This window comes from Trachypithecus francoisi, unplaced genomic scaffold (assembly GCF_009764315.1).
Source record: "Trachypithecus francoisi isolate TF-2019V2 unplaced genomic scaffold, Tfra_2.0 Lachesis_group5, whole genome shotgun sequence".
NCBI classification, from domain to species: domain Eukaryota; kingdom Metazoa; phylum Chordata; class Mammalia; order Primates; family Cercopithecidae; genus Trachypithecus; species Trachypithecus francoisi.
This window is the reverse complement of record NW_022681470.1, coordinates 122,159,741-122,186,887: the sequence shown is the minus strand read 5'-3', so window position 1 is coordinate 122,186,887 and position 27,147 is coordinate 122,159,741. Positions and strand designations below refer to the sequence as shown.

The 27,147-nt window shown below is 35.0% G+C and overlaps 1 protein-coding gene across 1 annotated transcript in view; it reads left to right on the top strand.

Moving 5' to 3' along the window:
- The window catches only part of PLPPR4 (phospholipid phosphatase related 4), a 48,311-nt gene that overhangs the window by 14,945 nt on the left and 6,219 nt on the right, over positions 1-27,147 (top strand). The window contains exons 2-6 of the mRNA XM_033197650.1: positions 12,166-12,351; positions 20,990-21,119; positions 23,286-23,481; positions 25,160-25,217; positions 25,976-26,149. Coding sequence (XP_033053541.1) covers positions 12,166-12,351; positions 20,990-21,119; positions 23,286-23,481; positions 25,160-25,217; positions 25,976-26,149 — 744 coding nt within the window. The remainder of the gene's footprint in view (positions 1-12,165; positions 12,352-20,989; positions 21,120-23,285; positions 23,482-25,159; positions 25,218-25,975; positions 26,150-27,147) is intronic.

Here is a 27,147-nt window from a genome sequence, read left to right as displayed (position 1 = left end):
AAATGGTGCTGGGAAAATTGGCTAGCCATAAGTAGAAAGCTGAATCTGGATCCTTTCCTTACCCCTTATACGAAAATTAATTCAAGATGGATTAGAGACTTAAATGTTAGACCTAATACCATAAAAACCCTAGAAGAAAATCTAGGTAGTACCATTCAGGACATAGGCATGGGCAAGGACTTCATGTCTAAAACACCAAAAGCAACGGCAGCAAAAGCAAAATTGACACATGGGATCTAATTAAACTAAAGAGCTTTTGCACAGCCAAAGAAACTACCATCAGAGTGAACAGGCAACCTACAGAATGGGAAAAAATTTTTGCAACCTACTCATCTGACAAAGGGCTAATATCCAGAATCTACCAAGAACTCAAACAAATATACAAGAAAAAAGCAAACAACCCCATCAAAAAGTGGGGAAAGGATATGAACAGACATTTCTCAAAAGAAGACATCCATACAGCCAACAGACACATGAAAAAATGCTCATCATCACTGGCCATCAGAGAAATGCAAATCAAAACCACAATGAGATACCATCTCACACCAGTTAGAATGGCAATCATTAAGAAGTCAGGAAACAACAGGTGTTGGAGAGGATGTGGAGAAATAGGAACACTTTTACACTGTTGGTGGGATTGTAAACTAGTTCAACCATTATGGAAAATAGTATGGCGATTCCTCAAGGATCTAGAACTAGATGTACCATATGACCCAGCCATCCCACTACTGGGTATATACCCAAAGGATTATAAATTACTCTACTACAAAGACACATGCACACATTTGTTTATTGCGGCACTATTCACAATAGCAAAGACTTGGAATCAACCCAAATGTCCATCTGTGACAGACTGGATTAAGAAAATGTGGCACATATACACCATGGAATACTATGCAGCCATCAAAAAGGATGAGTTTGCGTCCTTTGTAGGGACATGGATGCAGCTGGAAACCATCATTCTTAGCAAACTATCACAAGAAGAGAAAACCAACACCGCATGTTCTCACTCATAGGTGGGAACTGAACAATGAGATCACTTGGACTCGGGAAGGGGAACATCACACACTGGGGCCTATCATGGGGAGGGGGGAGGAGGGAGGGATTGCATTGGGGAGTTATACATGATATAAACGTCATGCACATGTACCCTAGAACTTAAAGTATAATAAAAAAAAATAAAAAAAAAAAATAAATAAACATACTATAGAATATTATACAGCAGTTAAGAACAGCAAGCTAAATCTGCATATACTGACATGGAAGCATATCTGTGACAAGTAAAGGGTCTAGAAGAATACAAGCTATTAATAGTGATTACCCTTTGAGGGAGTGACTCTCTTTTTTATGTAATTCTATATTACTTCAGTTTCATTAAAACAAGCATGTATTATTTATTTTTTAAATTTCTTATTTTTTGCATGTATTACTTTACTATTCAGGAAAATAATAAAGAAAATGCAGAAATTAGCCAAAAAAAAAAAAAAAAAAAAAAAGAAAGCTCTACTCTTGTCTGCAGTCAATCTGGCCACAGTCACTTTGGCACCCATTGAATGGAAAGTTTGCAAAACTTCAATGTTTCAGTCAGAATTGTGTAAGCAGAACCAAAGGAGAGGTCTATGTTGTTGGCTATTGTTTTTGTTGTTAGTAGTCAGTCCTCTTCAATGAGGGTATGAACAAAACAAATGTTTTCCTTGCAAATTGATGTGGATGGTCTGATGTTGTGGGCTTCATCTTCAACATCATCTTTTCCCTTCTTAAAATGAATCATCCATTTGTAAACTGCTGATTTCTTGTCTTTATAAACGTTCTGTAAAGTATCAATGACTTTGCCATTCTTCTCCCAAAGTTTCATCATAAATTTGATGGATGTTCTTGCTTCAATTTTAGCAAAATTCACGTTGCTCTGATAGGGGTTCTTTTCAAACTGATATGTTATCCTTCTTGGCGTTTCAAACTGGATCTTTTTCAGACATGTTATGAGTGAGTATGAGCTTATTTTGGTGCAAAAGATTGAAATCCATTCACAGTTTTTTTCATAATATACATGTTCCATGACTTTTGAAGATCCCTCATATATAAGTTTTAGTTATGTCACTTTTGCCAGACATTATTGCAATAGACTTTTTCCCCTTAACGCTTGTTTTGTTTGCACTATGTCTTTCCTTTGCCAGATTATGTGAACATCTATATGCTTTCTCCATATGAATATAACAATCCCACTAATAGGGAAAACACTCTTTAATCTAAGTATATTAAGGTCTTACTTTTGTTAGAGGACATCAAGAATATATACAATATCACACATTATAGAAATTGTAGGGTAGCATTAACAATCTATAAAGAGAAACATTCTATTTTTTTTATTTTGTTATTTCTCAATGTCTTTGGAAACCCATTGGTCCATAGTATAAGCTTCTAGGAAGAGGTAGTATGTACAATAATCACAAACATGAATTGGGAAGCCAGATTTCTTGAGTTTGTAATCCAGCTAACAAGCTGTATAACCTTATACAAATCATGGAATCTTACTGTATAACCTTGTACAAATCATGTAATCTCATGTAATCTCAGTTTCCTCATCTGTAAGATGGCAGTAATAATAGTACCTTCATCAAAAAGCTGTTGTGAAGATTGCATGAATTTAAACATATAAAGTACTTTAAATGGTACCTGTCAAATATTAGTAGCATTAAATTACAATTATTACCCAAATTTTAAAATATCAGCTGTATGTTGTAAGGGAAGAGAAATTACAGCTGGAAGAAAGGATTTAAAAGCAATTACTTTTAACAATTGAAATACAGATCCTCAGCCTCAGGTCTTAGTCTCTAATTTGGTTTAAAGAATAAAATGCTTTCCAAGACAATGCACATACTTCAGTGTCTAATTATGTAAGAAGAACAAATTTTCACTACCTGAGGTTAAGACTAGTGATTACAAAACCTACTACCCCAAGCCTAGTGCTAGATCAATATTCAGGTAATAAAACAACTATTTATCATTATTTTTGACTTTACTGTTAGATCATTGAGTGATTGTATTGGTCCTTTTAGAGCTGTAAAGATGTACTTTCATATTCAGGTATAAAACATAGAACAGATTTTTTCCCATTCAACCTAAAACATCTATTAGGTGAAGTATTATTAATTATCTTCTCTATTAATTATCATTGCTATGGAGGATCCAATGTAAGTTTCTTTATTTTTTTAATGCTAATGAAATCATTAGAATTCTAGAAATTTAAAATAGAAAGCATTTTCTTGTGGTAGACTAAACGAAGATCTTTTTAAATGGGAGATATTTTCTTAATACTGCAAGAACGTCTCAACATTTGGCATCTCTCTTCAAATTATCCATGTATGTATTAGTTTATTGCATATTATTGTATATATTAGTTTATTGTATATTGAGGACACCTAGTATGTCAGGGATAAAGAGATGGATAAGACAATTTCTCTGCTTTCAAGGATCTTGTCGCCGAATAGGAGAGAACGTAAAGGAACAACTTCCATCCCATATGACAATTGCTATGATCCAAGCATTCATCAGGATATCTCTGTATGGTCAGAGAAAGTGCTCCAAAGGAAGCACTAAAAGCAGGAAAACATCTGGAACCTTACGTTTGCCTAATTTCTGATACTTTATATTAGAAATCATTTACTAGGGAAGACAAAAGTGAAAATAAAAGCAGACCATATCCGAAATATAATTAAATGCTCTTAAGATATTCCCAAAACCAAAATAATACAAATGACTTCAAAGAAACTGCACAGGGAAGAACCTTCAGGACCTGAGGACAGCACATCAGTGAGAGTGTGACTGGAAAGTGCCTGCCAGCCCTTTGCTGTTGTTGCCGTTGAAACCCCTTGACACATGGCCATCTCTCTCCTGTGTCCTTTAAACTGGCAATCTCATTGAAGCCTGGGGCTATCCTTTCCTGAAAAGCACTAGACTAGTGCCAGATGGTGACATGTGGCAGAATGGCAGCAGGATACACGGCGGTGCATGCTTCCAGGAATTTAACAGACCAGGTTTCTATTACTGGCCTTTGAAGCCAGGCGTTCTATTTTACTTATCTGGGCCATGATCCTTATCTCAAATTTATCTTAAGAATTCCAAGGAGGTTATAAGAATTAAATTAGATAATTAGGAGGAAATGTCTAAATAAAAACTCAGTAAATGTCCTTTGCTTTTTAGGTCTGAGTACATACCTAATAAATTCTACTGAAACTGAGAGGAGCTCTAGAAAAGATAGATCTCAGATTGGAACAAACAAAGCAATTTTCATGTTTGGGTGATAAGGAGTAAGTGAGTAGAGAACATGTTTAAGAGTAATAAGAATTAAGAGAAACAGAATGGCCTTCTTCAAACTGCACCTTTCTCCTAGGACCCCCTCTCTCCATATGGGCACCCCACATGCAGTTATCTTAGCGATGTGGAGGAGGAAAGCCAGTTGAGTTCCATCTGCAAAGAATTTTGAGCACATTTCCCAACTTAGACACCTGGGTAGGAGTCTGGGTGTTCCCACTTGGGGGCTTTGTGGCTATTGCACAATTTATGTAAACTATTTCTGCCTCAGTTTTCTCATTTGTAATTTGGGGATACTAATAGATACTTTATACAGTGTAGATTGAATATAGCAATCTTTTAAACTTAACTAGTATCTGGCACCTAAGTCCTCAACACCTGCTGTGTATTTTTCAGAAATTGTCTATATTTTTTGTTCCTTTAATCAAAATGTCTTGATTTCTTTCAACTAAATTCAGTGAACATTTATTGGACACCTAAAACATTCAAAGCACTGGGTAAATTGCAAAGGTTTCACTTTTGAGTACTTGATCTTGGGGCAAGGGCTGGTAATATATAAAAAACTATAATCAGAGGCAGACTAACAGATCCTTCGATAAAGTTATATATGCAGTATGTGAGATGGAGTCTTCAATTCTGAGTGGAGAGCCTGGAGAAGGTTTCAGGGAGAAAAACATTCTATGACCTCAACCTGAAAGGATAAGTCCAATTTTTATGAGAAATAAATGTGGAACTGTAACGTGAAGCAGAGACTAGAACACGTCTTTTTGAAATATAAATATAATGGGAACATGGGCTGTCTTTCTGGTTTAGGAGAGTGGAGAGTAGGTGGAAAGCAAAATTAACCAAGAAAGGCAGATCAAGGCCATATTTTAAAAAGTCATAAATATCATTCTAAAAAATTTGTACGTTATTTTGTTATTAATGGGGCACCATTAAATGCACGATGAGGTGTGAATTCTAGGAAAATTAGTTTGGAAGCATTGTGGAGGATGAAATAAATTATGAAGAGAATAGAAATTTTTTTAAAGGCCCTAATGCTTTATATAAGGCAGTGACAGTGTGAAAGAAATGAGAGAAATTATTCTTCATTCATGACAGTATATGAAGCATTTCAGTATTAGATTGCAATGTAAAAAAAAAAAAAAAAAAAAATTATTTCTTTGATAAGAAATGATGCCCAGAAAGGTTAAGTGACTTTTCCAAATCCCAGAAGAAGCTGGCAGAATAAATGAGGGGAAAAACTGGATTCTCCTGGTTCTGAGGCCAGACTAGTTTCCCTCAATCACACTGCCCTGTTTCAATTTGTATATATTCATGTCATACAAGCCGTATCTGTTTTATGTATAAAAACTAGTTTAGACTTCTAGACCTTAAGTAATGTTGCAGACTCATTCTGACCAATTATTTCCCTTAATGACACTTTAAGTGTTAGTGTGTGTTTATAATCTGTATATTTGAAGTTATTTGCAGCCAATCTGAATATGCTATACTTAGAGCAAAGATAGTTTTATATATCATAAAGCCTAATATTATTTTATTATCAATATTTGAAGAAAATATTAATCTGTATTAGCTACAAGGCAAAAAAAATACTACAGAATACTACTAAAGATCATACTGTAGGAAGTAGAAAATTCCCTCAACACGTGTGTGTTGACCTGTGGCAAACTTCTTCATGGCTACAGGCTTTAATACAATTGCTTTGATCTGCTAGCATTTTTTTCCCAGTTTGAATTGAATTTCAATGTATTGTATTACTGTTTCAAATTTCACATTTTATATGATTTCAGGGTATTTATCAAGTTGGTTCCAAGCATCTCATTTTTTAAAATATGTTATTAATATTAAAATCTTCCTTTATCTCTTATAATAGATCTTGCATATGATTGGCACAAATATACACAATTATTTTCTTTGCCTTCTTGTGACATTACTTATATCAAAGCTAAAATAATTTAACTTTGAAATGTCTTATGCTAGTGTTGTTCTCCAAAAGTGAGGATTTTGCTGCTTAAATCATCTAGTACCAATAATTTGCAGCTTTATGCCTCCAGCCTTGGTCTCTCCTGTTAGCTCCAAGTCGACATTTTACTTTAATAACTAAGAGACGTAACAGTTTTAATACTTTCAAAACAGAATCTTCTATTCTTTCCATCCAAACTTCTCGCTATCCCAAGGAATGACATCACTGACCTAATTCCTCAAACCCCATCTTTGAAATCAACCTTTATTGTTTTATCTTCCTCATTGATCAAGCCATAAACAAGGTTTGCTATATTCATCTCCAAAACCATATCAACAATCTACCAGTTTCTTTGTATCTCCAGTACTAAACTCTAGTACATGCTGCCTCATCTCTCCTGGATTTCAGCCATTGCCATGCATCCACTAGAATGTAAGCTCTGTGAGTGCATGGAGCTCTCTGTTTGGTTTACCGCTACATTCCTTACACTTAGAGAAGTGCCGGGTGCCTACTAGGCATTCAACACATATTTGTTGAGTTTTGAACAGCCTTCTAAATTTTTACCCTATTCCTACTTTTGACCCGCCATGATCATCCTCAATCTTTGCAAATCCTATTACACCTCTGCTTGAACTCTCCAGAATGTTTCTGATCCTACTTTAAATAAAATTCTAACTTCCTCCTTGGACTTCAGGACTCTGCAATGTCTGGTCCCAAATCTACCTCTCTGACTTCATTTTGTATCACTTCCTCCATTTGATTGTGCTTTTCACCTGGTTTTTATCCGGTTAGTTCTTTCTTGCCCATTCAAGTCTCTGCTTAAATGACACCTACTCAAATAGGTCTTCCTTTATCTAAAATAGGAATTCAGGCACTTAATTACACAGCCCTCTTCTTTATAGTATGTGTTCTTTCTGATATATATATTTCTGACATACATTTAATATATATAATATATATTTTTTACCTGGCTTCCTCAACTAGAATGAAATATTCATAGGGACAAAGATTTTGTTTTATCATAACTGTATTCCCAGGACCTAGAACAAGGCCTGGGGCTAGCAGGCTCCCAAAGATATTTGTTGAATGACTAAATGGATGAGCCACCATTACCATATATGTTAACTGGCCCTTTGTGACTATGGTTTCCACCAGTTCAAAAGGCTCTTATAGGACTCTGAATTCATGATGGCTATGAAGAAGGCAAAGAATGGAGCTGACCTGTTTTGCCCTAGGCTCAGAGCAAAGTGAACTCTCCCCAATGAAAAGTAGTTTGTCCTTATTATAATCATGCTAAAAACAAGTAAGCTATCTGATCTAGACAAAGTGTCATGATAGATTTGATAAAATGTTTCACTAAAATGGATATATAATCTAAATTTGTCTTTTTAAAACTGGCATCAGAAAAATCAATATTGTCTAGCAAATGTGGTATTTTGAAACACCTTTCTTTTGTTTGCCCTGTTCTCTAAAACAGTTATAATTTATCTTCTTAAAAATTGCTCTATTATTTTCACTCACAGGTTCCTTAGTGGATGGTAATTATAAGAATCAATCTTTTCTTTTTGAAAATAAACCGTTTTCCTAATCCTCAGGTAATTTCCCTCCTCTCTATTGCTGCAGACAAATAGCTTGGTTCAGACGGGCATGGTGGCTCATGTCTGTAACCCCAGCACTTTGGGAGGCCAAGGCAGGTGGATAACCAAGGTCAGGAGATCAAGATCATCCTGGCTAACACGGTGAAACTGCATCTGTACTAAAAATACAAAAAATTAGTCAGGCGTGGTGGCACATGCCTGTAGTCCCAACTATTCGGGAGGCTGAGGCAGGAGAATCACTTGAACCCGGGAGGTGGAAATTGCAGTGGCCCAAGATGGCGCACCTGCCAAAAAAAAAAAAAAGCTTGGTTCACACTTTTTTGGGGGCTATATCATGATTAGAGAATAAAATTTGTAGTGTTTGGCTACATACTTTAAAAAAATCTCTTTAAATCTCATTTTCAAAATCTCATTTTAAATGCAATCAAAACAAGTCTGTGTAATTTTATTATGTGCATATCAATTCTATATGTATGCCAAAATTGGCACATACCATCTGTTAAATTCCTTACACTCAAAAAAAAAATTCTCTTGTTGAGCATTTCAAAGATAAAAAGGTAACTCTGAAGACAATTATGTTAGAAATAAACATTGTCATTTAATTCATTACATTGGGTAGTAAACTACAGTGTGGGAACACCATGTATAAAATTATTTATTTCTAAAATATAATGAATATAATGAAGATTTTATACAAATAACTCTTTATTACAAACAAAATGATGTAAGGAACAGAGTAAATATGCTTTTGAAAAAATAAGAGAAATAGATATCAAAAAGAAAAAAAGATTATTTTTAATAGAGATGGGATTTCACCACGTTGGTCAGGCTGGTCTCAAACTCCTGACCTCATGATCCGCCCACCTCCCAAAGTGCTGGGATTACAGGCATGAGCCACCACGCCCGGAGAAAAAAAAGATTCTTATTATGGAAACAAATGAAGGTTTTAAAACATGCTTCTATAGAAATGTAGAAGATATTAATATGGAAAATTATATAACTGGAAAAATGATATAATTGGAAAAATTATCAGTTTCAGGAAGGTTACTGGCTGAAAAGACTAATGCATAATATTAGTGACAAATTACTTTAATTCATATGTTAATGTAGAATATATGTATATAGAGAGATACATGCATATATATTCGGAAGTCACTATAATGTATATTAGTGGCAACACAGAAATCAGTGCGATTAGGCCCCTGCCTTAAGGTGATTTTAGTTTGGGAAGCAAAGCAAAAGACTAAACCTAATTTATAGCAGATAAAAAAGAGCAGTGGGTAAAAATTTCCTAAAAAGAAGTACTAGGGGAATAAGACTGAAGAAATTACTCTCAAAAGGTATTGTCAAGCAAAGCTTCATGAGAAAGGTGATGTTTAATGAATATATTATTGTTACTAGTTATAACAATAACAATACTTAATCACTTTTATAAGCTATTTATTCCAGATATTGTTGACTTTGGAACTAGAATTCATGTATTCAAAATCCACCCCTGTCACTTATGACAGGTAACTGCTTATCCACCTGCAAAATAAGGATACTGATAGCAGTTATCTTATATCACAATAGAAAGTTTTAGGTTAAATGAGTTTAAAGTGTGTCAAATTAATTAAAATTTCTAAAACAGAAAAATTGACGCATAGTAAGCACTTTATGAAGTACTTGTTAAATTAATACTTAAATATATTTATATGGATTTAAGTGGAAATTTAAATAATGTGCATGCACCATGAAGTGCCGATGTATTGGTCAAGACTGAAAGCTACTATTCATGCACTATCGAAGAGGGAAGTAGTGAGATGGAATGATCAGATATTTGAAGTGATCGAATAATAGTTAATAAGAAAAAATAAATGTTTTTGATATACTTTTTGTTCTCTACAAAGCATCCATCTGAAAAACAAAAAGATAATGCAAGATTACTTACTATGTATTTCTTTTCTTCTGCCAGTAAACCTAATTATTTCTTAACTACAAAAAAAAGACCTCTTGGGACTAGAAGGCATAATGCTGTCTTCTACAAATAAAAATTTAAAAATTGTTTTTTCAAACCAAACAATCAGAAATCATGAGTAGTTAATATTGTCTTTATAAAAAACATTTCCTGTTTGCTTAAATAAATATTATATCCTCTAAAGGAACAAAGCCTTAAACTAAGCAATTCTTTGAGTGTTATACAAGTCTACATTTTCAGGTTCTGGAAAGTCTGGCACTAGGTTAAGCATTTGCGATATTTTCTCTTTAGCTGAGAGCGGGTCTCTCACTAAGCTACTGCTCCTTGATGACCAAGTCTATCTCTTGTTCAATGTATTATATCTACCTACACAGTGCCTGGCACATTCACACATGAATAAATAATTGAAGCCAAAAAGGGTACACAAAACCTAGAAAGTACACTGCGCCTAGTTTAGGGAGACCAAATAGATGAGACCCAGTGAAGTCAGGATTTTCAGATAAACAATGAACAATTTTCAGTATAAGTCTCTCTCAAATATTGCATGGGGTATACTTACACTAAAAATTATTCATTGCTTTCTGAAATTCTGATTTCACTGGGTGACCTGTATTTTTATTAGCTAAATCTGGTAACTCCAGTTTAGTTATTGTAATTAAATTAAGGTTTACACATTTATTCAATTAGCTAGTTATCAGCAAGTATTGGTTGCTTCCTTAAATTATTAAATGATGTATTCCCTGCCTACCAAGTGCCAGGACTTATAAATAACACTGCCAGACTCTCACTTCATAGAGCATTTATTTCAGTGGGAGACTGGGAGAGACGAAAAACAAATAAGTGAAGTATTAAACTGGCAAGGTAATTTCAGTTAATGATAAGTGTCATGAAAAAAATCAAGCAAAATGATAAGGTAGAGAGTGAAGGATGGATCAAGAGCTGCCTTGGGTAGAGCATGCAGAAAGGCATCATTAAATGATGAAAAGAAGCCAGTAGTATAGAGAGCCAGAAAAAGAGCACAAAAAGAAGAAGAAATAGCAAGTGCAAAGGATCCTGGGCAGAAATGAATTTGACTATTACAGGAAAAGAATGAAAACCAATTAGATTTCAGTGAGCAGGGGGCTGAGGAGCGGTGAAAACGTGGTACAAGAAGAATCAAGAGCCAAAGCATGAAGCAACTTGCATTGCATGGGATGGCATTTGGATTTTATTCCAGTTGAGTGGGAAACACTAGAGTGATTCAGATAGGGAAGTGATGCGATCTGAAATACTTTGTTGTTGTTGTTGTTTGTTTGTTTTCTTTATTTCTTCTAAAAAAGGGGGGATACATGTGCAGAATGTGCAGGTTTGTTACATAAGTATACGTGTGCCATGGTGGTTTGCTACACCTATCGACCTGTCTTCTAAGTTCCCTCCCCTCAACCTCCACCCTCCAACAGGCCCTGGTGTGTGTTGTTCCCTTCTCTGTGTCCATGTGTTCTCAATGTTAAACTCCCAGTTATGAATGAGAATACGTGTGTTTGGTTATCTGTTCTTGTGTTAGTTTGCTGAGAATGATGGCTTCCAACTTCATCCATGCCCCTGTAAAGGACATGATCTCATTCCTCTTTATGGGTACATAGTATTCCATGGTGTATATATACTAAATTTTCTTTATCCAGTCTATCATTGATGGGTATTTGTGGTTCCATGTCTTCGCTATTGTAAACAGCGCTGCAATAAACATACATGTACATATGTCTTTATACTAGAATGATTTCTATTCCTTTGGGTATATACCCAGTAATGGGATTGCTGGGTCAAATGGTATTTCTGGTTCCAGACCCTTGAAGAATCTCCATACTGTCTTCCACAATGGTTAAACTAATTTACATTCCCACCAACAGTGTAAAAGCATTTCTATTTCTCCACAGCCTCACCAGCATCTATTGTTTCCTGACTTTTTAATAATTGCCATTCTGACTGGCATGAGGTGGTGTCTCATTGTGGTTTTGATTTGCATTTCTCTGATTATCAGCGATGTTGACACATCTGATCTGAAATACTTTTACAAGACCCCTTGGAATGCTGTGTGGAAAATGAATGGGTATAGTGGGAGGGTGGGAGTGAAAGTGTAGCACCAGTTAGAAGGTTGGGGTCAACTCGTAACAGGCTGTGACTAAGGTGGGTGAATTGGAATCCACGTTGAAGGTAGAAGCAATAGAACTTACAAATGATTTTTAACTCTGGAATCGGAGAGGAATAGTGAGAGAAGGAGAGAAAGCCACTTGTTTTCTATGTATGGCCTGTATGTCAGGTAGAATAAATTGATCTTCTTTGTCCTTCATTCTTAGTTGCCTATACTGGCATCATCAGTGGTTAGCCTCTATTTCCTCGAACTCACGGATGTCTTCAAACCTGTACACTCTGGATTTAGCTGCTATGATCGGAGTCTTAGCATGCCGTACATTGAACCAACCCAGGAGGCAATTCCATTCCTCATGTTGCTTAGCTTGGCTTTTGCTGGACCTGCAATTACGGTAAGAATTACCCCCAAAATTGTGTTTATCAGTCCTGAAAAACTAAAAATCACCACATTTGTATAATAAATGGGTTCAAAGCAAACAAAAGATGAACTCTAAATCTTAAATCAAAATCATGTCTTTGAGATATATTGACAGTATCATGTGGAAGTTAATAGCATAACATTATTGGCATTAAAATGTAAACATTCTATGATTTGAAAAATGATTGATTCCTAGTGTTTATTTTTATAAATCATTATGAAAAGTTTTGTAACTTTATAATTCTCTTTGAATGGCTAATAGGACATTTCTGGTACACTTCCTAATTAACTTACTTTACATATGTTTATTTGGTATCTGAAGCCTGAAAAAATGGGGGGGAAATTACATATTCAACAGACTGTCTTCCAAAAGTGCATTTGGTACCACTTACAGTTTCATTTTTTTTACTAGATTATCACTGTTTATTGATTATGAGTACTGAGCATAAATAATTATAAAGTAAAGATATAAAAACTCATTCAAGGCATGCATGCATGAACACATACACATACATACAGACATGCTCAAAGAATAAACTGTTTTATATTCAGAAAAGGCATTTGCATTTTAAAATGTTCATAAATTCAAAATAGCTAGAAGAGAACAATTTAAATGTTCCTAGCATAAAGAAAAGATAAATATATAAGATGATGAATACCCTAATCACCCTGATTTGATCTTTACATGTTATATGAATGTATCAAATTATCAGCTATATTCTGAAGAGATGTACATCTATCATGTATCAATAAAAAATCTAAAATAAATAATTAAATAAAATATGTACATAAAGAAATGCTCTAATGTACTGGAACTGAATTCAAAGCATAGTTGTTTTTAATGTGTTAATATATATTGTAACACATTTTTAGATAAATCTATTAACAAATAAGACTGGCCAACTGTTTTCACCACCTCTTTTGCCCCAAAAATACTACCTAAGAGGACAAGAAACACTTTTCAAGGGAAATGATATTGACTTCTATGGTGAAAAACTCTTGTTTTGCTTTTACCATGTTCGTGAATGTCAAAGGAAATGGCTATGAAATTAAGTTTTATTTGAAAGCTTCACATTCTGGTTAATTGACCTGCTCAGGTTCAGTACAGCAGCAGTTTAAGAGTCTCTGCATAGATGTTCTAAACTCTACACTTTTATGTAGCTATGGATTTTTTAAATTCCCCAATATTAAATAATGCTGGGAATTATTTAATATAATGCTGTTTACACTTTAAATACATAGTGTATAAAATATTCTCAGAAGATAAGATGGAAACTTAATTTTCATAGAACTTTATCATATTTAAAAGGTCTCTAAATACTTTATAAATTAATGATTTATTCTATAGTGACTGTCAGATTATTAGAACTATTAATGATGTACTTGGAAGAAGCTGAGATTCTGAGACTAATAAAATATTCTTGGAGTGCAATATTGCTAGAATAACAGTATTTTCCTGTCATTTACTAAAGTTTTAATAAAAAATTCATATTATGCAGTCATTTTACCAGGACAGAAAAACAGAACTAAAGACAAAAGCCACATGATTATCTCAATAGATGCAGAAAAGTCTTTCAATAAAATGTGACATTGCTTCATGTTGAAACTCTCAATAAACTAGGTATTGAGGGAACATACATCAAAATAATAACAGCCATGTATGACAAACCCAAACATCATACTGAATGGGCAAAATCTTGAAGCATTCCCCATTGAAAAACAGCACAAGACGAGGATGCCCTCTCTCACCACTCCTATTCAACCTAGTATTAAATTCTGGCCAGAGCAATCAGGCAAGAAAAAGAAATAAAGGGCATTCAAATAGGAAGAGAAGAAGTAAGACTATTGCTGACTAGTCACCAGAGGATATGATCCAATGTCTAGAAAACCCCATTGTCTCAGTCCAAAAGCTTCTTAAGCTGATAAGCAACTTCAACAAAGTCTCAGGACACAAGACTATTGTGCAAAAATCACTAGCAATCCTATACCCCAACAACAGTTAAGCTGAGAGCCAAATCACAAAAGAACTCCCATTCACAACTGCCACAGAAATAATGAAATATCTAGGAATACAGCTAACAAGGGAAGTGAAAGAGCTCTACAAGGAGAACTACAAACCACTGCTCAAATAAATCAGAGATGACACAAACAAATGGAAAAATATTCCATACTCATGGGAAAGCATCAATATCATGAAAATAGCCATACTGTGCAAAGCAATTTATAGATTCGATGCTATTCCCATTGAACTACCAGTGACATTCTTCAGACAACTAGAAATAATCTATTTCAAAATTCATATGGAACCAAAAAAGAGCCCAAAGAGCCAAAGTAATCCTAAGCAAAAAGAATAAAGCTGGAGGCATCACGTTACCCAATTTCAAACTATACTACAGGGTTACAGTAACCAAAACAGCATGGTACTGGTACAAGAACAGACACATAGATCAATGGAACAGAATAGGGCGCCCAGAAATAAGACTGCACACCTACAACTATCTGATCTTTGACAATCCTGACAAAAACAAGCAATAGGGAAAGGATTCCCTATTCAATAAATGATGCTGGGATAACTGGCTAGCCATATGCAGAAAATTGAAACTGGATCCCTTCCTTACACCATATACAAAAACCAACTCAAGATTAATTAAAGACTTACATGTAAAACCCAACACTATAAAAACCTTCGAAGACAGCTTAGGCAGTACCATTCAGGACATAGGCACAGGCAAAGATTTCATGATGAAGATACCAAAAGCAATTGCAGCAAAACCAAAAATTGAAAAATGGGGTCTAATTAAACTAAAGAGCTTCTGCACATCAAAATAAACTTTCAACAGAGTAAACAGACAACCTACAGAACGGGAGAAAAATTTTGCAAATTATGCACCTAACAAAGGTCTCATATCTAACATTCGTAAGAAACTTAAACAAATTTACAAAAAAATCCAATCCTATTAAAAAGTGGGCAAAGGACATGAACAGACACTCCTCAAAAGATGGCATACATGCAGCCAACTAGCATATGAAAAAAAGCTTAACATCACTGATCATTAAAGAAACGCAAATCAAAATGACAATGACATACTATCTCACACCAGTCAAAATGGCAATTATTAAAAAGTCAAAAAATATTAAGACGGTGGTGAGGTTGTGGAGAAAAAGGAACGTTTATACACTGTTGTGGGTTCAACCATTGTGGAAGACAGTGTGGTGATTCCTCAAAGACCTAAATTCAGAACTACCATTCAACCCACCAATCCCATTACTGGGTGTATACCCAAAGGAATATAAATCATTCTATTATAAAGACACATGTACACATATATTCATTGCAGCACTATTCAGAATAGCAAAGACATAGAATCAACCTAAATGCCCATCAATTATAGACTGGATAAAGAAAATGTGGTACATATACACCACAGAATACTATGCAGCTATAAAAAGAATGAAATCATGTCTTTTGCAGGGACATGGATGGAGCTAGAGGCCATTATCCTTAGCAAACTAACACAGGAACAGAAAACCAAACACCGCATGTTCTCATTCATAGCTGGGAGTTGAGCATTGAGAACACATAGACATATAGAGGGGAAAGACGCATACTAGGGCCTACCTGAGGGCAGAGACTAGGAGGAGGAAGATGATCAGTAAAAGTAACTAATGGATATTAGGTGTAATACCTGGGTGATGAAATAATCAGTACAACAAATCCCCATGACATGCGTTGCCTATGTAACAAACCTGCACATCCTGCACATGTACCCCTGAACTTAAAATAAAAGTTTAGCTAGATAAAGTTTATAATATATATAAAGTTTATATATATATGTGTGTATAATATATATAGATGCTTTAAATGTATCATACTGCCACACCAGAAAGCACTTATCCTAATTGGGTAAAGTGCTCAAAATTATTATAATTGATATATTTGAACTTGAAATAAATTACGTAAAATACTGTACAAATGATCATGCCTCTGTTATAAAAGCTGTATTGATATTTAATCATTTAAACAATTTGATTGTACATATCCAGAAGTCTTTCTCCCCTAGGGTATTTTATCAAGTTGCTAGGAAAGCAAATTTTGTTGTGGCACTCCCCGCCAGCACTATTTATTTCATGTTGCTTCTTTTGCTGACACTGTTACATGTCCAGGGGACAATAACCTTGGTGTCATCACTGTGTGCCTGCTTGTGTTGACTCCTTCACATCCTATAATAAATTCTCAATATACAAGTTTGGGATGCTTTCTGAGGGATCTGGCATTAAAGCTTTCTTTCTTGAGGTCTGAGAAATAAAAGAGAAAATCCACCATGGCTCCCTTTCACCTGGCTGACCTGGGAATTCCAGTGCCAACTCCTTCCAGAAAGGCATCATTCAATTCCTGGGTCTCCATGGAGCCTCCATAGCTGCTGCATGCCTCTTCATGGAAGGAAAGGCAAACTAGGGAACTATTTACGCTTCAGGATTTCTGATTTCCCTATATCACTTCAGGATACTCCAAGATGACAGCAATTCATTCCCACCACACTGGTTTGATAGGTTTTAGGTAACCAACTGGATGGTAAGACAGACTAGACTTTGCTGACATCAAACACTTTGTCACAGCTTTCTCTTCAAACATATACTATACTTCTAGATTTCACTCTAATTTCATTTTTTTCCTTGGCTTTGAAGGCCTTCTCCCAAAACATACATTTTCTCGCAGTGATCCTCTAGAGTCTGCTGTCATCTTGTTCTAAAACCATAATTCTATCTCGAATCTTCCTACATATATAGCTATGCTAACTCCTTTCCCCCTCTCTTCCTGAAAGTAAAAATAACAGACTCTAATTTCTGACTTTCAAAGATGTCATTTTCTTTTCTATCTTTAGGGCAGCATAAGCCTGTTCCAAAAACGGGGTAGTGAGAAGGGATAGGGAGGTAAGCAGAACTCTCCATTTGGGGATGAGTGTCCAAAAGGACTTGTGTGAGGAGAGCTGCCACCCGCCACGTGGAGTGGAGGGAAGGCAAAGCAAAACAAAAGGCCTTGCTTCAGCCAGATTCTCCAAAAGGACCTTCATATGAATACAAAGATCAGCTAATTTGTATGCAGGAATTTAAATATGAATCATTCAGTATTTGCTTCCCAGATTTTTTAATGCTTTGAGAGATGTTTAAAAATAACTTGTCTTCGTGATGTTATACATGAAAGTGGAAAAATGTATTTCATTTATGTGAAATGTATATGTTTATTTTTCTGAAATTGCCCTTAAATTGAAAAATTTCTTTTTTAATATTCAATTTTCATTTACTTTAGAGTGATAAAGCAAGCATTCTGTTTTAGGTTCTTTGGAGATTATTTCTCAGAGAAAATGAGAAAGACTATTTGGGTTTATCATAAATCTTCATGAAGTCTATGTGAACAGAAAAAAAGTGCACTTTTACTTCCTGGAAATACAATTTTACTACATATTGGTAAACAATTAATACATCTAATTTTATAGAAGAATTCTATCAGAATTTAATTCTAGCTCCTGGGATAGACTTAGCTTTAAGAGACTACACAATCAATATGCTGAATATTAGACATGTTGGGGCTTCCAAAAAACATTCATTGAAAATTTAAACATTGAGGATACTGTGATGAATACTATAATAATTTTTGTGGTTTTCTTTTACAAGAAAGACTTTTTGGATTGTGAGTTCTCCCTATGATGACTGTTCCATGGCCAGTTTCCTTATAGTACTAAGAAATATATTTCCTCTCAAAACCTCCCCTGAAGTAGTCATTATAATATCTCCTCCCAACACCTGTCCATAACAACGACAACAAATTGTGTTCTTTTCAGGGTTGGGTACGGGACAAAACAGAGATTGTGAAAAGATACTTGTTGTAAACTGCTTTCTGTTTACAAATGCAACAGCAACAAATAATTTTCTTATCAGAACCTAAATTCTGACACCATACTGCAGTACAACAGTGTGCCATTCAAAAGGGGGAAACAAGCTGGGCATTTGGAAATGCACTGGGAAACATATCCCCACACCCTGAGGAGACTTAGCTTTATGCCAAATTGAATTATTTTGAAAACTCGTGAATGACATTAGCTGAGGTTAAGTGACAGAAGTGAGTGTGAGAAAATTAATGTCCTGTTTAATGACAGGGATGGTTGGGTGATGTCAGAATACTGACAAGAAACCTCTATACACATTACATGGTCTAGCCAAATAAGCGTTGTATTTCTTTTACGTATGAGTTTTGAACATATTCAAACAACTAAAATAAAACTCTTGGCCCAGAGCGATGGCTCACGCCTGTAATCCCAGCACTTTGGGAGGCAGAGGCAGGTGGATCACTTGAGGTCAGGAGTTCACGACCAACCTGGACAACAAGGTGAAACCCTGTCTCTACTAAAAATACAAAAATTAGCCAGCCTTGGTGGTGCATGCCTGTATTCCCAGCTACTTGGGAGGCTGAGGCAGGAAAATGGCTTGAACCCGGGAGGCAGAGGTTGCAGTGAGCCAAGATCATGCCATTGCATTCCAGCCTGGCCTACAGAGCAAGACTCAGTCTCAAAAAAAAAAAAAAACTCCTGAAATCTCAAGGTCTCAAGGTCATTTGAGACAATGACTGTTGTATTGTAAGACAACACACACTTTTCTATACAGATAAATGCTTATGTAATTCAACACTCATGGACAAGACGTGAATCATTACAAATATAATTATAAAGAGAAAACAAAATTATTCACAGAATTTTTATTGAGGAAGTGAAGGTGAAATTAATCTCTTTTAGCTGAATACAATACATTTCAGGGATAAGTGGTTAATTTTCTGGAGATGATGAATTTGAGGTAGCAGTTATACTATTCTGTGTAAGTGTTGTATTATGCTTTATCTGTCTACACAGAGTATAGAACCTATTGAATTTCCATGTCTAACTTGAAGTGCTAATGTAGGACTGTATTTTTCAAAAAGTATAAATGGTTAACTCAGCATCCAATGGTTTGAATTGAATTCCTTTTTATTGTTTCTATAATGATTGATCTTAAAAGAGTTTATTATGCCACATGATTTTCACACATATGGTTATAAGTAGAGTTCTACTGTGATAATTATTCTTTAAATTTTTTATACAAAGTAAGATTATTTATAATTAAACTTGTACCATATTCCCTACAAAAGTAAATATAGTCATTTAAGTATTCAAAGCAGAAGGCCATAGGCTTACTGTCACTAGTTTTTTTTTTTTTTTTTTAACTATAATTTTGAACACTTCATAAAATAAATGTTAAGCTAGTAATGACAACTGAGAGGTTTTCCCTGGAAAACTTGTTTCAGTCTTAATCAGGGTTATAATATTTACAGTGACATGATTATTTGTATTTAAGAGCCTGTTAGTATCTCATTTCAGAGACTGTTAGTATCTCACCAATCGTACTTTCCTCAGCTCCACACATTTATAGCAAACCAATATCTAATTTCACAACAATCTTTTAGGCACAATTATCTCAAATATTTGAAAAACTTTTTCATGAATACAATGGATCATTTTAAATCTTGCTTCTGTTGTACAGGATAATTGACAACCCAAATGCCTAAGGTAGTTAGCAAATGTGAGTCCCACAGTAAAAGCCAAACATGCAAATCTCACCGTGCCAGGCACTGTGCTAGACAGTGAAGGTGAAAGGTAAATAAGAAACGGTTCTTCCTTCAGAAGGCCCTAATCTAGTGAGAGACAGCCAAATGAACAATTTCATAAAGCTATGCTAGAGGGAAGGACAAGATGCTAAGGGAGCCACATAGATGGAGATGTAATTCAATTTAGGGTACAGTAAGAGGTTTCAAAGAAAACTTACTGAAGAAAATCATGCCTAAATCACATTGAGTTCCTTCATTGATCTCACAGGTCCTAAAATCCTACAGCAAAGTGCCCTGTTCCTTATCTTAAGAGTCCTCTTGATACTACTGTATGATTCTCCGTCCATTGTGAACACATTGTCTAAATGTCTATACCTAGGAAATATTATCCTGCTGACCTAGATTCTCTTGTAATCTGCATTCTCTGATAAGACAGCCACTAGCCACCTGTGGCCACTTCATTTTATATTTAAGTTTATTTAATGTTTACATAATACAATGGAATAAGATTAAAAATTCAGCTACTCGTTTGCGGTAGCTATATTTCAAGTGATCAATACCCACATATGGGTAGTGGTTACTGTATTGGACAGTGCAACGGACAGCTCCATCATTGCAGAAATATTTATGGGACAGCTATGCTGTAGACAGCACCTTTGTACACTCACACACTTTTCATGGATTGATCCTTCTGCTCAATCCCAAATTGATTTATGGACCCAATCTGCTGGTAAAATGTTCCAGTACATAAGAGTCCAGAAGACCCTACCAAATCTCATTAGAATGGCCTGATTACTTAATTCTCACTGCTTGATCATATTCTCAGAAGAAATCACTGTGCCTCTAAAACTTTTAAGAAAATTTACATCTTTACTTTATTGAATTGATATGTTAAAAAGTGATGTGTAATTCCTTTATACCTGTTGGCTTAATAGGTATTCCAATATGCCTTTTCCTGAATACCCTTCTATCTTTGCAGATTATGGTAGGAGAAGGAATTCTCTACTGTTGCCTCTCCAAAAGAAGAAATGGGGTTGGACTGGAGCCCAATATTAATGCCGGAGGGTGCAACTTCAACTCCTTCCTCAGAAGAGCCGTCAGATTCGTTGGTGGGTGTGGGGAACCACAAAGAAAAGAAACGTTTTCTTTTTCAAATAGAAATGTTATATTTAATTATAGATATTAAGTCTCTTACACTAAAATTTAGATGTATAATTTCAGTACATGATGAGTTTTACATTGTACAAGAAACTGTTAAAACACCAAAATTTGGGCTTTGTATCTGAAATGTGTTATTTACATTCGTTGCCCATGTTTTGAGAGCTAATATGCCATGCATTTCAACTTATTTGTGCCTTAGCTCTGGTTGAAGCATGAATTTATTTTAAAATGGTTTCACTGGATCTGTGTTCAGTTTTTTAAAATGGAGAACAAACGTCAGCAGGCCAGAATGAACAGACAACTCTTCAGAAATTACTTCAGTCACATGAATGATTCCATTTCAATTTTCCTGGAGTGTTTTCATCCAGAAGTTACTACACTTTGAAATGTCACCATTGAGTACTGCATCATGGCCATTTTTCCTTGGTTGTAGCCCCTAATGTTACCTTTCATCTTTCATGAGACCTATTAGAAAATCTATAGACCTGGCTATCATCATCTGAATCAAACCAGTTTTTAAACCTTCGTCTCTTCTGCATAGCATGGGGCCATCTTAATGTTGTTCCAGTCATAGGTCTTTTATTTTTTTAATATGGTTGAATAGTCACCCACAATACATCACACCCACCTGAATGTTTTCTATTCATTCCCAGTAAGTCGGCATAAAGTTATTTTTACCTGTAACATGTAAGCTCAAAATAATTGATGGCTTTGCTTAATCCCTAGTAGATAATTATACACAGATTTCTTTCCCACAAGAGGAAAAATCAGGTCTAACTCATGCCCCAGACTCTGCTCTACTAAGCATTTTCTTGCCATCACATTGAGATGATAAGGAAACAATAGACAGCTTAACAGCATAACAAACTCAGGCAAGGAAATAAAACTCCAGGACATGTAGCTGAACACAGAGAAAATATTCCCTAATGTAACAAAATACTGTGGACAAAGGACCACATACCCTCTCTTGACTGGAAGGATGATCCATTCCATCCTAGAGGACAATGTTCCAGAGCCTGCGTCAGCAATAGGTCTAGAAAGTCCATTATCCAAAGGAAAAAGTAAGTCTTCGCATGCTTCTAGGAATTAGAATGTAGAAACAAAGTTTCTGTGTCATGAATCCCAGGTGTGTGGGTGGAGAAGCAATTGGAGGAGTGGTGGTTAGGTGACAGTAAGCAGTGAAGAAAAATGCAAAACAGGGTAATGTGCAAGCCAGCACTCTTGGTCTGGAGGCGGTGACTGAAGAATTACCCTGGTCCTCTCATAATGATTTCTATGAGCAACTCATGAATCAGAATGCAAGCTGTCAAGTCAGAATGAATCTAGGGTGACAAGAAAACCTAGAGTGAGCAGGTTCCAGATCATGTGCCTGTGAGCAAAGAGTTGGACTCCCAAAGATAAGGCCAAGCAAGCAATTTCAAGCAGATATAGAGTTTGCATGTACAAGTGCAAGGATTTTTTATTTGGTGGTTTAAGACTGGTCCTAGGAGAGAGAGAAAAAAGAATTTGGACCAAGAGATGTAAGAACAGCATGTCCAAATTCCAAACACACAGGTAGGCTCCCCACATTAGTGCACCTAGGATACAATTGTCATTTCCATATCAGGGCCTGCCTGATGTCGTCTCTGCTTTAATTAGGATTCCTAGTATGATCACAGCTTGAAGAGAATTAGAATGGATTCTGTAGTGTGTGATGACTGTGGCTAGTGTTAGAGACCATCAGGGAGAAATAACCCTGGCAACTTAAAAATGCTAAGCAAATTAAAACTACTTTAAATTTTACTTCATTTCACACATGTCATCCCTCTCAAATCATACCTTAGCATGCTCCAAGTGTCTGACAAGTGCCTTACAGTTAATGTTAAGAATTGGTCCTTTATAACCAAATTAACAAAAGTACCTAAAGTTACTACTTTGGAGATACTCATTGCCTTTACTTTGGCCATAAGTATCTGTTTAGAAGTTTAGGAATTTTCTATAGTGTCTTCTTGAAATTAACTTAGAGAAAATGAGCACAATAGATTTTAAGATCTTAATTCATTAATGTTTAATGAATACGTTTGATGCTGACACAACCACCAACTTGGTAACAATTTCTTTCATTTTGCTTATAGGTGTTCATGTATTTGGACTATGTTCTACAGCTCTTATTACAGATATCATACAGCTGTCCACAGGATATCAAGCACCTTACTTTCTGACTGTGTGCAAACCAAACTATACCTCTCTGAATGTATCTTGCAAAGAAAATTCCTACATTGTGGAAGATATTTGCTCAGGATCTGACCTCACAGTTATCAACAGTGGCAGGTTAGAAATAGGACTAAAAACACTCTGCATCATTGTTTTCATTATTCAATTGCTGCTTGGAGTATCACTTTAAGCATGCTTTTTCAGTCGTAATGATTTATTTTTATTTTTATTTTCAATTCAATGATCTCTTCAATGACTAAACCATAGAAACCTATTGGGGGCTTATTCCAAATTCTTCCCTATGTCTCCAAATTTCAGCCCACCTTCTTGCTACTAGACCCTATATCACCAAACTCCACCATGTTTTGTGATCAATCCTATACTCACTGTGGTTTTAGGTTACTATAAATGGTTTATTTCAGAATATTTATAGTCAGTCATGGCTGACAGTCAGTATAACTCTAGGACTGGTTTAAATGGAAGACTAAACATATATGAAAGTTGTATCTCCATTATATGTTCTATTAAAAAATGTGAATTTTTCTTTTTGTAAAGTTTGAGAAGGGATAACATCTAGGATTGCATATATTTTCTTTGAATCAGGTCTAACTCATGCCCCAGACTCTGTGCCACTAAGTCCATTCATTCTTTGAATGAACCTAGGTGTGCATAACTTCTGGCCTTACATGTCAGAATATAAAGGAAACTCAAGAAATTACCAATGCATAAATTTTTAACAAATAAAGCAAAAATAAACTTATATGACAAGAGATAGTAGCTTAGAAGCTCAAAAGAAATAAATTGCAGAGGGATAAGGGCCAATCAATTATTGCAAGAATTGAATTTTCCATTCAATAAGCTCCCAAATATTGACTAAGGAGTCAAAAATAAGTTAATAGGTACAACTGAATAATTAAAGCCTGATGTTATGTGATTATACACATTAAGGTTCTCATGTATCATTCAATAATTTTGGACCTACAGCCAAGACCTATGTCCTCTATTTTTTTCTCAGTCCTATTATATTAACTTATCTCTATTGAATAGGGATCTTCTTTATCATGGTACCAAATAATTAGGAAGGCACTAATTTAAGTGAATTTTATTTTTTCTAATTTTTTTAATTCATTGAAACAAGTCTTTATTCTTCTTTCGCCTGCCCTTTTCAATGTCTCTTCACCATCCTTGCCTGCTCTTTAAACTGTTTAAACAAGATGATTTATGATTCTTGAGATGAAATTACTGTAAAGTGTACTACATTTTGTTAATTTTGTAGAGAAACATTTTGTTAAAATTAGACTTTTCTTATGCTTTCTAGAGTACTAATAATATACATTTAGATCCAATGCCATGAGAAAATAATTTCATTTTTAAAAAATCTATGTAAATAAAACAATGTATTTAGGAGCATAGAAAAAGCTTAAAGCTTTAAACCCCTAGGTTTTATGAGCTGTTACTTTGAACAGGTATAACTCTTACACCAAAGAACAGTGATGTTTTCCAATCCATTTCTACTTTCAACCATCCTTCTAGTGATGTAATGAAGCGGCCCCTTGCCAAGCTAGCAGTTCTTTATACTGGAAAGTACATCACTATTATTTGTTAACATTAATGGTGACTAGCAGTATTTATTTTATCACTAAGGTCTTTTACCAGAAAGCTGAACAGAAAGTAAAATTATTGCTTATTGCCTTGTGATTTTAAGTTGAACATTTTAACCACTCAGTGTCTTTGAGATTATTGCTAGCAGTGTATCTGAACTACAAGGCATAATTTGACTATCTTCTTTTGGCAGAAAGTCCTTCCCTTCTCAACATGCAACCCTTGCTGCCTTCGCAGCTGTGTATGTTTCGGTAAGTAACTGATTCTTTTTGTTGAGTTGTGTTCTGCAGAAAATCTGAGCAATGAATGTTGACTCCAGGTGACTAATTAGATGATATACCCATGTAATAACAGAATGGTAAATTTAGTACTGCAGCCTTAAAATACAATGGCATCCAAAGCAGAAATCAAATGCTACTATAAAAAATAGTACAGTAAAAGAATTTTTCTACACAGTTAAAATAATATTTATTTATTCTGGTATCCCTTTAATATTATACTTCATGGAAGGATATTATGAATTATAGGAATGTTACAAAACTTGAAAAAATCACAATAAGTACCCACAAAGACATACGATGTGCACATACACACACACACAAACACACACACACACATATGCTACTTTAGTATTTCTGTAACAATTAAGTTTTAGGTCAGTGTAAATTTGGAAATGTTGTACAATGAATAGTCATTTTATCTAATTTATACAATAGTCCGTGAAGTCTTTATACGACAAGTAACATGGAGACTAAACAGTTAAATGGCTAACTCTACTGGTTTGGTATTTTTCCAACTTTCATGTAATTAAATGAGAGACCTGTTATTTATTTGGTAAATTTCATCATGCATATCTCTTCTTGGCAGGTACAGAACATAGCCATAGGAAGGGGGAATGAAACAGTAAAACTGAAGTCAGTTGTATCAGACTTTTAACTTTTTATTTGATTATAATTTACTAATAAAATGGCCTTTCTAACATACTTAACCCACTTCTTCCATTTTTAAGATGTACTTCAATTCCACATTAACGGATTCCTCTAAGCTTCTGAAACCTCTCTTGGTCTTCACATTTATCATCTGTGGAATAATCTGCGGGCTAACACGGATAACTCAGTATAAGAACCATCCAGTTGATGTCTATTGTGGCTTTTTGATAGGAGGAGGAATTGCACTGTACTTGGTAAATAATTTACTATTATCTTATAAACCAAAGTTTAAAATGGAAAACATGCAGAGAATATTTTGCACTATAATAACTTCCTTGCAATATATTTTAAATTTACAAGGAAATGGCTGCATCTCCATTCTATGCCAAAACACATATCCCACTTTCAACAAAATCATTTATTGAACTCTTACTATGAGCCAGAAATTGTAATTTTGAAAAGATTTTTGAATTTTGTCTTTATGCCAACCAAACAGGAGGTAGGCAGGGACTACTATTGATAGTATAATGATAATATTACAGATGAGGAAAGTGATTATTGCCGAAAGTAAGGTTAGTGAAAACAAAAATTTAGTTAAAGGTTATATAACTTGCCCAACACCACAAATTTAGCACCTGAATATTACTGTGATACAACTAGTATTGACTTCTTTAACACTACTGTTTTTTCAAGAGTGGTCTTCCTCTAAGGGAAATATCCTCAGCATAAGGAAACTGAGATTGTCCATTTCATTTTGTCATGCATGCATGCATTCATGCATTTTACATTTATTCAATATCTAATCTGTGCCAGGGATTGTATTGAACATGAAAACACTGAGAAATAAGATGTATTCTTTAGAAGTTTACAATGTAAAGATTAACATAAATATAAATTGTTACAACATGTTCAATGATATAACAGGGTATGAACAAAGTATTTTGGGAATAGCAAACTGCCTGAGGAAGTTAGAAAACACGTCACAAAAGTGATGTGTGTGTGTGTTGCTGTTGTTGTTGTTGTTGTTTTTAATGAGAGTTCCATGGGCTAAAGAAAGGAGGGAGGGCATTCAAGAAGAAGAAACTACATATGCAAAGAGACAGGCATCTGAAAAAGCAAGTGGAAGTGGAAGGTGGGGGAACCGGAGGAAGGAGACATAATGGCCAGGTTTCCAGCATTGAACACTGGATCGATGATGACTTCATTAGCAGACCAGGTAAATGACAGATGAAACAGATTTGTGGGAGTAAAG